The following is a 16,938-nucleotide window of genomic DNA, read 5'->3' as shown; positions in this document are numbered from 1 at the left end:
ACATAGGGTGACAGACAGCCCGGTAACAGGCAGAGAATGCTGCCCAGCCGCTCTGATGCTGCTATAGTCGGAGCGACTGAGAGCACTTTCTGTCTGTCACCCGGCCGTCAGTCATGCCTGTGCACTAGTGATACCGGCCCTCACTGAGGCAAAAGTCTACCGGCCCGGGGGGCATATGGCACCCTGCCCCCCGGCCCAGCCCGCCACTGCTGTGCGCCCATGTAAAGGCCTGTTCAATCAGCCTTTTTGTTGAGCAGTTCCGCAAAATCTCCCCAACCATAAAAACAGCATTCCGCACCTGTGGGTCAGATACAGTGCGGGTCAGATACAGTGCAGGTCAGATACAGTGCGGGTCAGATACAGTGCAGGGTAAAGTCCGGGTCAGATGCAGTGCAGGTCAGATACAATGCGGGTTTGATATAGTGCGGGATACAGTGTGGGTTGGATACAGTGCAGGTCAGATACAATGCGGGTTGGATACAATGCGGGTTGGATACAGTTAGGGGCGTTTTAAGAGAGGAGGGGGCTGTGTGCACTCCTCGTGCGGGGCCCCCTCCTCTCTCCTTGGTGGCTGGCAGCCGACTGACGCGACTGGCCAGCCACCGGAGCATTAGTAGACTACGGGCACTAGAGTGTGCCCGGAGTCTACTGCGCATGCGTAGAACACCGGAAATGAGCAGCAGTGACACCCGATGCGGGACCTCGGACAGGTAAGTTTCAAAAATATATGGGTGCAGTGTGTGCGGTGCGGGCCCCCCCTGGACCCGGGAGCCTGTGTGCCTCGCACACACTGCACCCATTATAGATACGCCACTGGATACAATACAGGTCGGATACAGTGCTGGATATAGTGCCGGTTTGATATAGTGCGGGATACAGTGTGGTTTGGATACAGTTCAGGCCTGATACAGTGTGGTATACAGTGTGAGTTGGATCATACTTGCCTACCCTCCCGATTTGGTCGGTAGCCTCCCGAAACTCTCCCGGGAAGAAGAGGCAGGCAAGACTCCCGGCTACCGCCGACCCCTCCTATCCCCCCGTAATTACATGTAAAATCCCCGCAGCGGGGGGAGGCGGTGACACGATTCACGCGGAATCGCATCATTTTGGCCCCGCCCCCTGCTTCACACTGCCTATAAAATGATGCGATCGCGTGGCCCCGCCCCGCCTGCAAACACTTGTCGTCTGGCCGCCCCCGTTTGCTGGCCACGCCCCCCAGTCATGCCGATCCGGCTGCTCCCTCCCGGAAGGGGCAGCCAGATAGTCGGTAAGTATGGGTTGGATGCAGTGTAGGTCGGATACAGTGCAGGATAAAGTGTGGGTCTGATATAGTTCGGGATACAGTGTATGCACTGCTGAACACAGATTCCAGATGTTTGGGAATCTGTGCAGGCTCCAGACCTGTTCTGTGCATGTGCAGAACAGGTCTGCGAGGCCGCACGCAAACTGGCAGCAGACTGTCAGAGATTGACAGTCTGCTGCCATTTGTGGGCGTGGAGGGGGCGGCGATGCGCTCCGTTTCCTGAAACAGAGGCATGTTACCGCCGTTTCGGGGGAGGGTAGAAGCCAGGATCTCCATCGGCTGTCGGAGATTTCCTACCCTCTTCCCCTAAACTGCGGCGGCCGGCTGTGAGACCCCATGGGTCACTGCAGCCGGCCGATGGTACGCAGATTAGCTGATGCTACATTGGACAACACCAGGGCCGGCTCCAGGGTTCGGAGCACCCTGTGCCGACCCTTCAGAAGGTGCCCTAACATCGACCGAATTTGGGGGAGTGGCCTAATTACCATAGGCCATGCCCCTGTGTGACGTTATTTTGAGGCGTGCCCACATGGCATGCCTCCAAATAACGTCAGGCTGGGGGAAAAGCCTTAGCACTCCGTCACTGGCTGGGCTTCCCCCAGCCGTCTCCCATCAGTGAATGGTTCCATTCACACTCCGGGGACACTCCGGTGGTCCGGCACCGCCGCACAGCTGTGGCGGTAGGGGTCCCCAACCTCCCGATTTGACCACCCGCGGGCCACTTCGGCCCGCGGGTGGAACAGCGGGACAGTGCTGTCCCGCTGAAATCGGGATGATGGGGAGGGGTGCTGCCCCTCTATGGGTGGTGCCCCTGTGCGACCGCACTGGTCGAACACCCCTAGAGCCGGCCCTGGACAATGCAGCTCGGTTAAGTAATGCACAGGAGGCGTGATGCCTCCTGCTGCATTACTATATCTACAAGGATCGCAATTGCAAAGCTGTCTGCATGCAGCTTTGCATTTACGATCTTACAGAATCAGGTCCACAGTGTAGGCCAGATACAGTGCTGTATACAGTGTGGGTTGGATACAGTGCGATATACAGTGTGGGTTGGATGCAGTGCAGGTCGGATACAGTGCGGAATACAGTCTGGTTTGTATCATAGGTATCAACAATTAATATCATGCCTATTAACTGCCTTTGGGACTAGTATTAAGGGCCTGATTCAGAGCCGGACGCCCTGACAGAGTGCTCGCTCTGAATCAGGGCCGGCCTTCTTGTTTTTTAGAGCGGCCTCCAGGTCGCTCGCATAGCTGTGGGTGACCACCCACAGCTATAGCGAGCGGCCAGGAAAATGGTGGCGATGGTCAAGACCATTGCGACCATCGGGCTTGCGACGAGACCCTTGTGGTAGGGTCTCGTTGCCTCAAGACCCAGAGAGATTTCAGCTCTAACAGAGCCAAAATCTCTCCCACTGACATCACTCGTGATGTCAGTGGGGCCGCCCCCAAACGGAGGCGTTCACATGGGAACGCCTCCGTTTGGGCAGCCACTCCCCCGGCCCACCCACCAAAGGGGGCGTGCTGTCACTCAACATCGACAGAACGCCCCCTTTGGTACGAGACCCGGGCGACGGTTTGCATGCGCACTGGGCCACCATCGACCCCGGGTCAGGCCCTGAGTCTCTTAGTTCTATAGATAATTATTGAGGACCCGGCGCAAGTACCACCAGGGATGGGGGGAGGGGTTAACAAAGCAACGTACTTCGCAAACAATAATGTGATAAGTAAGACCTAAATCATGCAAACAAATACCAGACTTATAGATAAAACCAATAAACATACATTTTTTTAATTTATATTTTTCTTACCACAATGGTGAAGATTTTCTTGCTGCTTGCGTCTTGTGCTGTGAAGCGATTTTAGAACAGCCACTCAGTTGTTTCATGGTTCCGGCGTGAGCAGGGTTTGTTCCATACTTCCCTTCCCTGTTTAATACTGCTGGCTCTTTTAGTATGATAATGATGTAGAAAATTAATTTATGAAAACTAAAAGTTGCTGTAGATGCCCCTGTAGCGTGCAGAGAGATAATAGTATGGGGCTGATTCTGAGTCGTGTGCTGCTGCGACCGCTTTCATGTTTTTTTGCTGCAGTCGCGTTTTCAGCTCTATGCTAATTCTATTGTCAGCCCTTCTCCTGGTGTACAGCCGTGCGTCTGACTGTGCATGGACTGACATGCCCCCTTTGCGCGTCGTCAGATGCTGTAATACCATTTGGTGCATCTAGAGATGCCGCCATCAGTCGCACCATCAAAACGTGCACCAACCTCATGCTGGGTGCAGATTCTCCGTCGGAGAACGGCCTCCAGTGTGAGTCATTAAGCGTCTGTGTGCGCAGCCAGTTCAGGCGTGACACACCCACGATACTCCCATAACACCCATAGGACGGGCCCTCTCCGTGCACCTGAATAGCCGCCTACCAGTCACCGCCCAGTACATTTCCAATACATTACTGGTACCGTGCGTCTCAATCACAGCTGCGCCTCTGTGTGCACATTCAGAGTCTCTCGCTAGATGCGATCGCTCGCCCCCAGCGTATGCAAATTTGTCAAAGTGACGCCACAGGAAGCGTTCGCTCACCAAGGCACACCCATTCTCACAGGCAGAGCCACCTACCAGCACACGTCATCTCCAGGAAGTTTATTAAAACATTGGTACATCGAGGACAATCGGAAGCGATCGCAGTGCTTGTGGCTGCCTTACCCTACCGCAAGCACTGCGAGGACTTCAGTGTAAAAAACAGGCATGTGACGTGTACTATGACGCTGCCTGTTAATTATGCACGCCTCTAAAATGGCGTTGAAACACTCAGGCACGCCTGCGTTCGCACCTCCACTCCCCCGTTATTAGTGTCCTGCCCCTGTTACCACACACAAACGGCCTCTCCTCTCACTCATTTCACTGGGCTGTCTTTGCTGGGCGAGCCAGCGGCCTGCGATCGCACAGAGTAGTTCGCGCACGTGCAGAATAAATCGTGCGCATGCACGTCCGCAAACCATCGGGCCGCTTGCGAGTGCACAGCGCTAGCGAGAGACTCTGAATGAGGTCCATAGTGTAACACGCGCGCCGCCACCAGAGTTCTTAGGGTATTTTGCACGCGCAGTAGCAGAACATCAGCATTGCGTGCGGCTCTGAATCACGTCCTATATCCTTATGTCTGCATGTGTGCTGAGTTGTACCTTATCTTTGCAGTCCGCCTGCCCCTATCTGTCACCTTAGTTTGATACATACCCATCATCATCACTGCTCACATGCACCAACCTATACTTGGCACAAGACTTTCTGCACACATCTCTGCAGTATCCTCAAAATTGTATTTTGCTAATTCTTTATGAGCAAGGATATTGTTTGATTCCAGCCAGGGTATGTTACATCTAGGGATGAGCGGGTTCGGTTCCCTGAGAACCGAACCCACCCGAACTACGGGGATCCGGGGCGATCCGAGCCCAAGCTCGGATCTCCCTGTCTGCCCCGGATCCCTCTCCCGAGGCAAAACCTCGAGATCTGCTGTCAGATCTCGAGGTTTTGCCTCGAGCGGCCATTTTAAAAAAAATGCCTTTGCCTTTAATGGGCAAAGTGCTGATTGGCTGACAGAGCCGTCTGTCATGGCTCTCAGCCAATCAGCATTATGGTGCTCATTTGCATGTAGCACGGACTCGTGAGATCCGTGCTACATGCATCTGTGATTGACAGTGACACAGAGCACAGATGGGTCAGTGAGACCCGTCTGTGCTGCTGTGTATTTCAATGACACAGATGCACGCACGGACCAGGAGATCCGTGCTACTTACATCTGTGTCATTGACACAGAGCACTGACGGGTCCGTGAGACCCGTCTGTGCTGCTGTGGTAAAAAAAAAACCTGTGTAAAAAAAGAAAAAAATGGCGTGCCCCCCCCCAAAAAAAGAGCAACCAGCCCCGGGCATTAGTGACCCAGTGCTAGGTGTGCTTAAATACAGGGGACAAACGATGTAGGGGTCCCCTGTACTTAAGCAAAACCAGCACCGGGCTAGTCAGAACCAGCGCTGGTTGACAAAATACGGGGGACAAACGACGTAGGGGTCCCCCGTATTCTGCGCAACCAGCTCTGGGCTCTGATCCGGTCCTGGTTCTGGAAATACAGGGGAAAAAAATTAGTAGGGTTCCCCTGTATGTTCCAGAACCAGCACTGGACTTTTTCTAGCGGGGGGCTGATGCCACAGCCAGGGGAGCCCTTTCACCGGGCCCCCCAGCCGCAGCATCAGCCCTGACCGCTAGTCAGCCCAGGCCGGGGATCCCTGGAGAGCTGGGGACCCCCCCAATAAAGGGGTCACCCTCTCCAGGGCACCCCAGGCCCAGGTTGATAGCCCGGGGCTATCCCCGCCATCCCTGGTGGCGTTGGGTGGCGGGTTGATTGTGTGGTGTGGTGTAAATAAAGAATATCAAACATTGGGCCTGATTCAGACCCACTCGCAAGTGGCTGTCCGCTCGCAAGTGGGTCGATGTTGCGCACTGCGCATGCGCACGACGGCGGGAGCTCCGTCGTGCGCATGCGCCAGACGCGACGAGCGAAGGAACGTCCTTCGCTCGTTGTGTCTGATCAAAGGGGGCGTGCTGTCGATGTTGATTGACAGCAGGCCCCCTTTGTTGGGCGTGCCAGGGGCGTGCCTCCCTGACGGGGGCGTTCCCAAGGGAATGCCTACCGTCAGAAGCCGGCCCACTGACATCACTAGTGATGTCAGTGGGAGTGATTTTGGCTCTGATAGAGCCAAAATCACTCCGGGCCTTGCGGTTGAAAACCTCAACCGCAGGCTCCGGCTCGCAGTTTCGATGGTCGCGATGGTCACGACCATCGCGGCTATCAAACTGCACGCTCGTATAGGCTGTGGGTGGTGACCCACAGCTATACGAGCGTCCAGGAGGACGCTCCAGAATTATGGAGGGCGGCCCTCATTCAGAGCGTGCGCTCTGCTCAGAGCGTACGGCTCTGAATGAGGGCCATTGTCTTTACAAGTAGAACTGCAAGTCCCAGCAATCCTGCCCCGCATGCTGGTACTTGGAGAACCACAAGTACCAGCATGCAGGGCATTAAGGGCCATACTTGCCTACCTTCCCGATTCGGCCGGTAGCCTCCCGAAAATCGGGTGCCGCTCCCGGCCCCCCGGAAAGGTAGGCAAGTCTCCCGGCCCCAGCGACCCACCTGCATAAACCCCGGCAGCGGGGGGCCGATGACGCGATTTGTGCTGAATCGCGTCATCGTAGTCCCGCCCCCTGCATCACAATGCCATTAATATCGGCATTGTGAAGAGGGGGCGGGGCTACCATGACGCGAACAGGCTGTCACGGCCCATGCCCCGCCCCAATGACGTGTCATCCTCCTAACCACGCCCCCTTTTCTCACGCGACATGCCCCCTTTTTGCAGTGAGACTTTCCACTGTGATTGCCCGACAGCTCCCTCCCGGAAGGAGGGAGTTAAATGTCGGCAACCCTGATTAAGGGCCCACTAGTACCTGTAGTTCACCTGTAAAAAAATTTTTAAAAAAAACACAGGACACACACACCGTGACAGTATAAGTATAAGTTGTTGTTTTTTACCACAGCAGCACAGACGGGTCTCACGGACCTGTCATTGCTCTGTGCCAATCAGACAGATGCATGTAGCACGGATCTCCCGGGTTCGTGCTACATGCAAATGGGCACCATAACGCTGATTGGCTTCCTGTCTGCCACTGCAGTGCCACTCCTAGATGGGCCACGTGTTTGTGCCGCCCACTTGTGTCGCTTAGCATAGTCATCCAGCTACCTCGGTGCAACCTTTTGGCCTAAAAACAATATTGTGAGGTGTTCAGAATAGAGTGGAAATGAGTGGAAATTAATGTTATTGGGGTTATTAATAGCGTAGGAACAAAAAAAGGCCCATTTTATGTGATTTTAGCGTTTTTTTTTATTTTTTAAGAAAAAATCCAGATCCAAAACACAAAACCCAGAACCCAAAACACGGAAGGGTGGTTTTGGCAAAACCAATCCAGATCCAAAACACGAAGAAAGATCCAGATCCAGATCCAAAACCAAAATACAAAACACGAAAAGTGGCTGGTGCACACCCCTAGTTACATCCTACCTATAGTACCACAAAGTGCTTTTTGGTAAATGACTTGGAGATTGCTGACCCACAAACCTTATAGTCTATCTGATTCCAGTGGATTCTGTAACTCATTTAATGATACTGGTGGCCTCGCAGAAACTTTCTCAGGGCCAGTGACACTGTAGTTACGTATTTACACTTCAATGTTGTTTGAGCCTCTTCACAATCGGGATGTAGTCCGCATCCCGACAATCAGGATGCTGATGGTCACAATACCGACAGCGGCCTCCTGACTCCCGACAGGTTGCAGAGGTAAGTATTAGGGTCAGGGGGTGACTTAAGATTAGGGGGATTAGGCACTGGGGGGAGGGTTAGGGTTAGGCTGCTGGAGGGTAGGGTTAGGCTGCTGGAGGGTAGGGTTAGGCTGCGGTACAGGAGGGTTAAGAAGGCGCTGCCGGCCGCAGTCCAGGACTGTGGCTTCAAGGCAGTGTAGTGCAGTCTGCACTACACAGTAACAAACTCGTACTACCCGGCGGTGGTGTGTTTGTTTAGTCATAACGTCTTTCCCATAGTGCAGAGCGTGAGGACGGAGGAGCAGGCGGCAGCGGGCGCAGGAGTGTGTATTCAGGTAAGCATACCTCCCAACTGTCCCGATTTTCGCGGGACAGTCCCGTGTTTTGGGAGCTGTCCCGCTGTCCCGCCCATGGGCTGTAGTGTCCCGCCGGCGGGGGAGGTTGGGGGGAAATCGCTGTCACCACTGCTGTGCTTGTTTGCGCACACAGCGGTGAGCTTACCGCACTGTGCGCACACCTCACCCTGCATCCGGCAGCTCCAACAGGGCTGGCCCGCCCATCTGCGTCATCAGCGTGATGATGCAGGGACGTTCCGGCCAGCCACGTCCACCCTCCCCAATACTGATGGCAAGCTGCAGAGAGCTGCTGGTGACCTATTAATACTAAAGACGCTCGGCCACGCCCCCCAACCGTTGCCTAACTGCAAGGGCAGAGATTTTTTCTCTGCTTTCCACGGCTGGCTCTGTACATACCATGTGGTGTATATAATACTCACCTGGCATCATGATTTTTGATTGATATATTGCAGGTAATAATTATAGTGTAAAGGGTCAAGCCATGTATTTAAAAGGGACAAGGTATTGAAAATGAATAAAAATTAATAGATGAAGGATGTTCATGTTTTTAATATAAACATGAACTGTTCATGTTTATATTATAAACATGAACATCCTTTATCTATAATTTTTTTTATTTTCAATGCCTTGTTCCTTTTAAATACATATATAATAGACTGATTTGTTTTTTCCAAAATTAATAATGCTGGGCACTTTAATTTTATCTACTGTACTTTGCTTATAGTCATTGGGGGAGATGTATGAAGCCCTGAAGCGGTATCAGCGCACGTTATGTGCGCTGATACCTCTTCTCCCCGATGTGTGATCGGGGGTTTGCATACCTCCCGACTGTCCTGCTTCCCGTTTTTCTGGGACTGTCCCGCTGTCCCGCCAGCGGGCCGCAGTGTCCTGCAGTGGGGGGGAAGTTGGGAGAGCACAAACCGCTGCTCTGCACAGCAGAGCAGCGGGTGTGCTGGAAGAGAACAGATGCCGTGCGCATGCGCACGGCATCTGTTCTCTTCTGTACGGAGAGCCTGGGGGCTACCCAGCGTCTCGTAGAGTACTGGGCACGCCCCCAAAGTGACAAAAACGGGGGAAGCCGCGAGGCTCCGCCCCGTTTTCAGTAGACCACGACCCTTTTTCCTAAAGCCACGCCCCTTTTCGGCCGCGCACGCCTTCGCCGCACGACCTGTCCCTCTTTCCCACCCTAAAATGTTGGGAGGTATGGGTAAGTGTTGTTTTTTCCCTGTGTCTGTTCTATATATGTAAGGGGCACTGCATAGGGGGTGCCACCTTTTCTGGTCTTGACACTGTCTTGCACTCGCTCTACTGGGGGCACTGTATAAGGGAGACCACCACTGGGGGCACTGTATAAGGGGCACTACTGGGGGCACTGCATAAGGGGCACTGTATAAGTGGCACTACTGGGGGCACTGCATGAGAGGCACTACTGAGGGCACTGTATAAGGGTGCACTACTGGGGGCACTGTATAAGGGGAACAACTGGGGCACTGCATAAGGGGCACTACTGGGGCACTGTATAAGAGTGCACTACTGGGGGCACTGCATAATGGGCACTACTGGGGGCACTGCATAGGGGGACCACTACTGGGGGCACTGTATAAGGGGAACAACTGGGGCACTGTATAAGGGGCACTACTGGGTGAACTGCATAAGGGGCACTGTATAAGGGGCACTACTGGGGGAACTGCGTAACAGGCACTACTGGGGGCACTGTATAAGGGGCACTACTGGGGGAACTGCATAAGGGGCACTGTATAAGGGGCACTACTGAGGGCACTGTATAAGGGTGCACTACTGGGGCACTGTATAAGGATGCACTACTGGGGGCACTGTATAAGGGGAACAACTGGGGCACTGCATAAGGGGCACTACTGGGGCACTGTATAAGAGTGCACTACTGGGGGCACTGCATAAGGGGCACTACTGAGGGCACTGTATAAGTGGCACTACTGGGTGCAGTGTATAAGGAGCACCGGGGCCGCCATTAGGGGGGGACAGCCAGTACTCCTGTACCAGGCCCGGACAGCTGAGAGGCCAGGCATCCGGCAGAGTTAATTAATTGTTAATTATTCACCCTCACGCTGTCCGGAGATATGAATGAGTCAAAACACACAAAGCTCCGCTGTGTGAGACATGATGAGTCATTCATTAACTCTCCAGCCAGCAGCACTGCTAAAGCATACCCTCCAACTATACCGATTTAGCCGGTACAGTACCGTTTTTTAAAGGTCTGTACTGGCAACAGGGGCTGTACCGTTTTGTACCGGTGGGGTACAATCTTCTGAATTATTTAGCAGCGCTGCTGGGACACAGGACTCCCACAGCGCTGCTGAGTGACAGGCGGCGCCGCTCCATCCTCCCTGGTGGTCTGTAGTGCAGTTAGCACTGACGCTGACGTAATCACGCCAGTGCCGGTGATCAGAAGTCAGAGCCCAGCCAGTGCCAGCTGCCTCCAGCCCCCATGTACAGCCCCGTGGACACACCCCTTTAAATGTAACCATGCCCCCTTTTGAACGTGGCCACGTCCCTGTACCGGGTTTTCTCTATGAAATGTTGGAGGCTATGCTAAAGCACCCACATAGCCGGCACCAATGTCTGGCTGCTTCTGATAGAATCAGAAGCCCCTGCAGGAGGACAAGATTCTAATAAAGTTAGTTGCACTGGGCCTCCTCTCGCAGGCAGGTTCCCCTCTCAGGACCCCATAAAATAAGTTAAGTTTCTTCTTCACCTCTGCTGCCTCGATAGTTGCTCCACCCTCAGCTCTCCTACTCTCCTCCCCCTGCTCTCATTGGACAGTAACTGTGTGCACTGCACTGACTGAAGAAGAAAATGTAAGAGAGCGACTGCGGTGCACACTCAGAGGTGTGTCTGCCCCCCTGCCTCCTTTACTATTCCAAAATAGTGCCTCTGCCCCCCTTCAGCCCTAAACAATCTGCCCCACTGTCCCCTGTATTATTCCTAAATCCTTCCTCTGCCCCCTCCCCCCTAAACAATCTGCCCCACTGTCCCCTGTATTATTCCTAAATCCTTCCTCTGCCCCCTCCCCCCTAAACAATCTGCCCCACTGTCCCCTGTATTATTCCTAAATCCTGCCTCTGCCCCCTCCACCCCTATGCAGTCTGCCCCACTGTCCCCTGTATTATTCCTGAATCCTGCCTCTGCCCCCTCCACCCCTATACAATCTGCCCCACTCTCCCCTGTATTATTCCTAAATCCTGCCTCTGCCCCCTCCCCCCTAAACAATCTGCTCCACTGTCCCCTGTATTATTCCTAAATCCTGCCTCTGCCCCCCCACCCCTATACAATATGCCCCACTGTCCCCTGTATTATTCCTGAATCCTGCCTCTGCCCCCCACCCCTATACAATCTGCCCCACTGTCCCTTTTACTATTGCAGAATCCTGCCTCTGACCCTCCCTCCCAAAATCTGTAACTCAGCACCCTTCCCATATGTCTCTGCTCCCCCATATCTGTGCCCCTGTTCCCCCATACCTGTGCCTTTGCCCCCTCTCCATACCCCTGCCTCTGCCCTCTCCCCACCTGTGACTCTGCTCCCTTCCTATCTGGGTCTGTGTCCTTTACCCAAGTGGGCCTCTGCCCCCTTGCCATATCTGTGTTGTGTTCAAAGTCACATACAGTATCCGAATCTAAGGATGGCAGGTAAGCACAGTCTTATGTTATTAAATCATTAGGCTTTTCTCACCTTAAAAAAATCCATTATTCATTTGTAATCTTAAAAGTCAAATATCTTAATTTGTTTATTTTATATATAATCCATATAGCAGAATCCATTCATAAACCTAGAATAAGCAGCACTCTCTTCTATGCAATCAGATACATTTATTAGTAAAGTACATACCCATCTGTAAGCTGTGTCACGTCCATGTCAAATATTGCTGCCAAGTGTGGATGGGCTCTTATTTTGTGCGTGTATGTGTGAGTCTGAGGGGCATGTGAGGCACGTCAGTACTGTGGTGGGAGCTCATTGCGTGCACTTGCTTCAGGTACCAGAGCTCAACGCTGCACCTCTGCATCCACCAGGCCTTTGAGGGGAAGAACCAAGGAGGTGGGGGGGGGAGCTGCCTTTTTCATTTGTACTGGGCCCCACGATTTCTGATGGCAGCCCTGAGGAGCACTACTGGGGACACTGTATAAGGAGCACTACTGGGTGCACTGTATAAGGAGCACTACTGGGCGCACTGTATAAGGAGCACTACTGGGGGCACTAGTATACGGGGCACTGCATAAGGGGCACTACTGCAGTGGGCATTGCAAGAGGGGCACTACTGGGGGCATTAAGGTGCATATGGAATCGAAAGGAATGTTCCCAGAGTGATGAGAAACGGTGGTGTGTCATGTTGACAACCCCCCATTTTTCAGTGGCCACGCTCTTGTGGCATGTGGCCACGCCCACTTTTTCGGTGCACACGCACATACTTTGGGGGGGGAGGCCTCAGTTTTTTACCTTGCCCTGGGCTCCAAATACCTTAGTTACGCCACTGGCTGCAGGACCTCACAGAGAGAAGGATATTTATATTTAATTGACAACATGAGACTCACTCATTTCACCTGTGGAAATTTTAACTTGCTATTACAAGATGTACACATATATTTTTGCATTTGATCCGTTTGTTCTTCATTTTTGCAGCTTGTTGAAAGGTTCTTGAATCTTTATTTTTATTTGGGATGGTCCTTAATACAGTGTGGAGCGATGCCTAGAATTCAGATCTGTTTTGAATTCAGATCGGCAGCAAGAAAATTTAAAACATGTGTTAGGGGCTGAATACTTTTCAAGGCACCGTGTTTACAGTGTAGTGTGGTGGGAAGGATTTTCCTGGCTCAGTGCTTGGCCAGAAATTCCTTGTTTAATGAAATTTTAATGCATCTGGATTTTACAATGTCAGTTAGACAACGTATGATTGGCCTGAGCATCAAGTTACATCTTGAGCAGGTGTTATAGGTGTGCATCCTAATAACACATAATTCGTGCTGTATGTGCATCATAAACACATACCGCATGTACCTGCTGTATGTAGTACTTTTATACATTATAAGGGCTAACGCAGAGGTTTTTTTTAACTGTGTTTTTGCTCTGCGCATGCTCCGGAACTCAGATGATACAAAGTTGCATGCACTGTAATTATCCGCATCTCCACTTACAATCAGGAATGTAGCAATCAGTCAGATCGTGTCCATGTAACTGGGACTATGAAGATTCGGATGTAAGTAAAGTAACGTCTATCTCCAGGTGTGTCTTTTGCACCTAGTATAGGGTTAGTGCAAGTGCTCACAAGTGTACAGATAGGGTTGGACGCAACGTACGATAGGTACAACTCTGCATGATGGGGAATATAGGTCTTTATCCCTGCACACAGTTTGGGAGCAGCTATTTTCAATCTCTAGAAACCGCTTCCTCTTGCCCTTAGTATTTCTATTATGTATTGTGTTCAGACTTAATATAGTTAATTTGTTGGAGGAGAATGTTCTCGCTCTACAATAACGGAGGTGCGCTCACTGCACCTGCGCGTCCTCCAACCCAATACGCCTTCTGCTCATGCACGCGCTTTATGCGCTTTCCTGCTAGGACGGTCTCTGAGTCATTGAGCCAAATACTGTATAGACGCTGATGTGCCACCGCTTACCACTGTATCACCACCTAGTGGAACTACAAATCCCACTGCCACCACACAGCACACTATCCCTGTTATCCCCCTCCTGGCTAGATCTGCTTGTCTCACACCCTTTTATTCTACCTCAGGGGTTCCCAACCACGGTCCACAAGGCACACTAATAGCCCAGGCTTTAGGGATAGCCATACTTGAGCACAAATGCCTTAAATAGTACCTCAATTATTTTGATTTAACCATCTGTGCACAATCATGGATATAACTAAAACCAGGACTGTTAGTTTTCCTTGAGGACCGTGGTTGGGAATCACTGGTCTACCTGGTTAATAACCCAATCACTGGTTAAGCTATACAGCGTGTGACCTCCATCACACACAGCTGACACCTATCAACATAGGTTCTGCCAATATAATTTATATTGCATATGAACTGGAGAAAATTTTTTATGTGAGATCCATTTTGTGAGCCAAATGGCGCAATCTGCCACCCATTGAATCTCACCGGGCATGCGGGATCACTGGTGCTGTCAAGACTTATAGTAGGTCTGAGTGATATTGAAGGGGTGTTATAAGCCACCCCATTAATTAGTACCCGCTCCCCGCACCCATGGCCGTAACTAGACGTGTGGGAGCGGTGCTGCCGTACAGAGTGCAGGGCTCTGTGGGTGGTGCCAACGATGGTACGCCAGCCTGCAGCCCTGTGTCACTAGTGCTACTGCAGAGCCTATAGCCTGTGGAGCTGTCCAGAGAGTCTTTAGGATGCTTCGGGCAATGCTGTACTTACCCATAGGTGTGATGTCATTTAAGGGGCGGGGCCAGCACAGGGCAGCATAAAACCTTGTTATGGCACTGCCCCTCCTCTCAGCGCCCCCTGGGATCACACATACATAGCTGCCCCTCAATCCGGTTAGCGGGGCGGGAAAAGCGCACTTGACTGCTACTCCATCAAGCTGATAATTTTTTGGGGGGGATAACTGAGCAAATGTAATTTGCACATTTTATTTGATAATTATTTCAAATACTTTATGCCAGGCAGTCTAAAGTCTAATTTTAATTAAAACCTTATTTTATCCCCTAGAACTGCAAGAAAGAGCTGAAGGTCTGTTCCTTTCCCAACCCGCTGTATGGCACAAAAGAAGAGAACATATAATTTTCATGTCACAATCATCTTGTTCAGTACTGAAATTTTCTTGAGATGAATTATAATATCATTTACAGCTCCAGTGCTTGTCAATGTAAATACCACCTGCTGTTCCAGATACACAGATTAACTAACAAACGCTTTCTGAGCTGCCTATATTAGTACACGCCAATGGCTCACCAGAAATAACATCAGTGGAACTACTGTATGTGTTACTGAAGGATATTTTATGAACAAAACATAAAGAGATGTAATAAATACATATTTCATAAGTTCTATACAAGTTTTTGGTTACAGAATTAATACACTAAAACAGAGGCCTTAAAATTATATATGATTAAATATTATCTAAATCATTGTTTTGTGTCTTCGTTATATTGATTATTGGGCTTTGTAGAGTTAAATTTTTTGAGTATCTAAAAAACTTTTTAACAATGTGCTAAATTACGCAATAGTGTGAATAAGGTGCAGACAATGGAGCCAGCATTATTCCTAAGCACGCAGCCCATCAATTCTATAGGAGTCGGTGATATCTGTGAGACCACCAGTGTTGGTTGGCTCTTGTGACAAGATTAAGGATATAGGGTGAGAGATTGGTGGGAAGATTTGACCACTACGGCCATTACCAATAAAAGAGCAAGTTTAACGATAGAAAACGTAATTATCCTTTAAAGTACTGTATTGCACACTGGCCGTTCCAATGAGCTCATAACTTTGTATGTTCATTGATTTCTTACATTCACTCGTACAGCACTTTTATTATTGATTTAATTCACTCATTGTAGTCACTGCATCTCCTGCTGTTTTATAGATGTGCTCATTGGATAAGTAAACAGAAAAAGATTACAATTTTGACCCTATTAGACCTATTTTGCCCCTTTGCTGACACATCCAGGTCCTGATTCCAAGTTGTACGCTGGGCCTATGTTGCTGCAGTTGAGCGATTTTTTGCTACTGCACGAAACGGCGTGGAAAGTCCCACTTTGCACACGCAAACTAAAGTTTGAGGCAGCATTCGCAATGACTCCATGAACACAAGGCACTGAGCAGACCACCATGATCCATGGGCGTTCCAGGGTGGAATCAGGGAAGTGGTCATAAAAGAGGCCGGTTCGTGTTATGGGAGTTCCATGGATGTGTCTGCAATGACGGCTGTATTCCCAATCCCAGATCTACAGTCTCAGAGGCCAGTTTCAGAGAAACAGTTGACCCAGAATCTGCACAGCCCAGGACTTACTTGGTGTATCCATGTGCGTCCGATGTTGCATCAATGTTGGTGTTCTCAATCACTAGAGAATCTGCACACAACACAGATAGAGGAAGTGGGTGCAGCAACATTTGCACAGTTTGTCGTACACAATTTCAGGCGGGGAGTCTGTTAGAAGGCATTAGTATATTTTCATAAATACACTGCAAGTGCGAACGCACTTGAGAATGCAATAGCGTACTATTATGAATCAGGCCCCCAATGTGAATATACAGTAACCAGTAGATGTCATCTAATAGTAATTTAGCCCCTTCAAGGCCAAGTGTGGTTTTCGTATCTCTATGACCAATGTTTGCTAGTTGTAATGGAAATTTATTTTTCACTTCTTTATCTACACAAGGAAATAGTATAAATGTTTTTTTTAACATTTTGAAGTAGAAAACTTTTGATTTTACTTCCATTAGCTAAAACAATGCATCACAAAAATACATTTTTCTTTAACATTTTGTTACAGTTATAAGACTCCAGTGGTCAGTCACTAGACCTACTCTTTTTCCACCACTGTGAACTCTCTGGGCAAAATTTACCAAGCTGTGGGTTCTAAACTCCAGTGGTTTGGTGGTGGTTTGACGTCAGGTTCCATTCTGTTCTAATCCCCGGGGGTTTGGTGGGGGTTTCGCAGCAATTTATAAATGACAGCCTTGTTCTATTCTATTCCAAAATGTGTTTTGATGGCAGTTTTGCAGCGGTTTTGGCCCTAGTAAATCTGCAGATAACAAAACCGCCACCATACCGCAGTTAAAACAAATTTTAGAATAGAATAGAGCAGGGCTGTCATTTAGAAACCGCTGCAAAACCGCCACCAAACCCCAGGGGTTTAGAACAGAATAGAATCCGCCGTCAAACCGCCACCAATCCCAGGGGTTTAGAACCCGTCGCTTAGTAAA

General features: G+C 50.4%; 1 protein-coding gene across 1 annotated transcript in view; it reads left to right on the top strand.

Moving 5' to 3' along the window:
- The window catches only part of MALRD1 (MAM and LDL receptor class A domain containing 1), a 612,799-nt gene extending 597,707 nt beyond the window's left edge, over positions 1-15,092 (top strand). Inside the window, exon 40 of the mRNA XM_088478591.1 lies at positions 14,722-15,092. Coding sequence (XP_088334717.1) covers positions 14,722-14,793 — 72 coding nt within the window. The 3' untranslated portion in view covers positions 14,794-15,092. The remainder of the gene's footprint in view (positions 1-14,721) is intronic.
- Positions 15,093-16,938: the final 1,846 nt, after the last annotated feature.

This window comes from Taudactylus pleione, unplaced genomic scaffold (assembly GCF_031769625.1).
Source record: "Taudactylus pleione unplaced genomic scaffold, aTauple2 ptg000216l, whole genome shotgun sequence".
Classification (NCBI taxonomy): Eukaryota; Metazoa; Chordata; class Amphibia; order Anura; family Myobatrachidae; genus Taudactylus; species Taudactylus pleione.
Note: the sequence above shows the minus strand (reverse complement) of the source record. Positions and strands in the feature narration are given on the sequence as shown.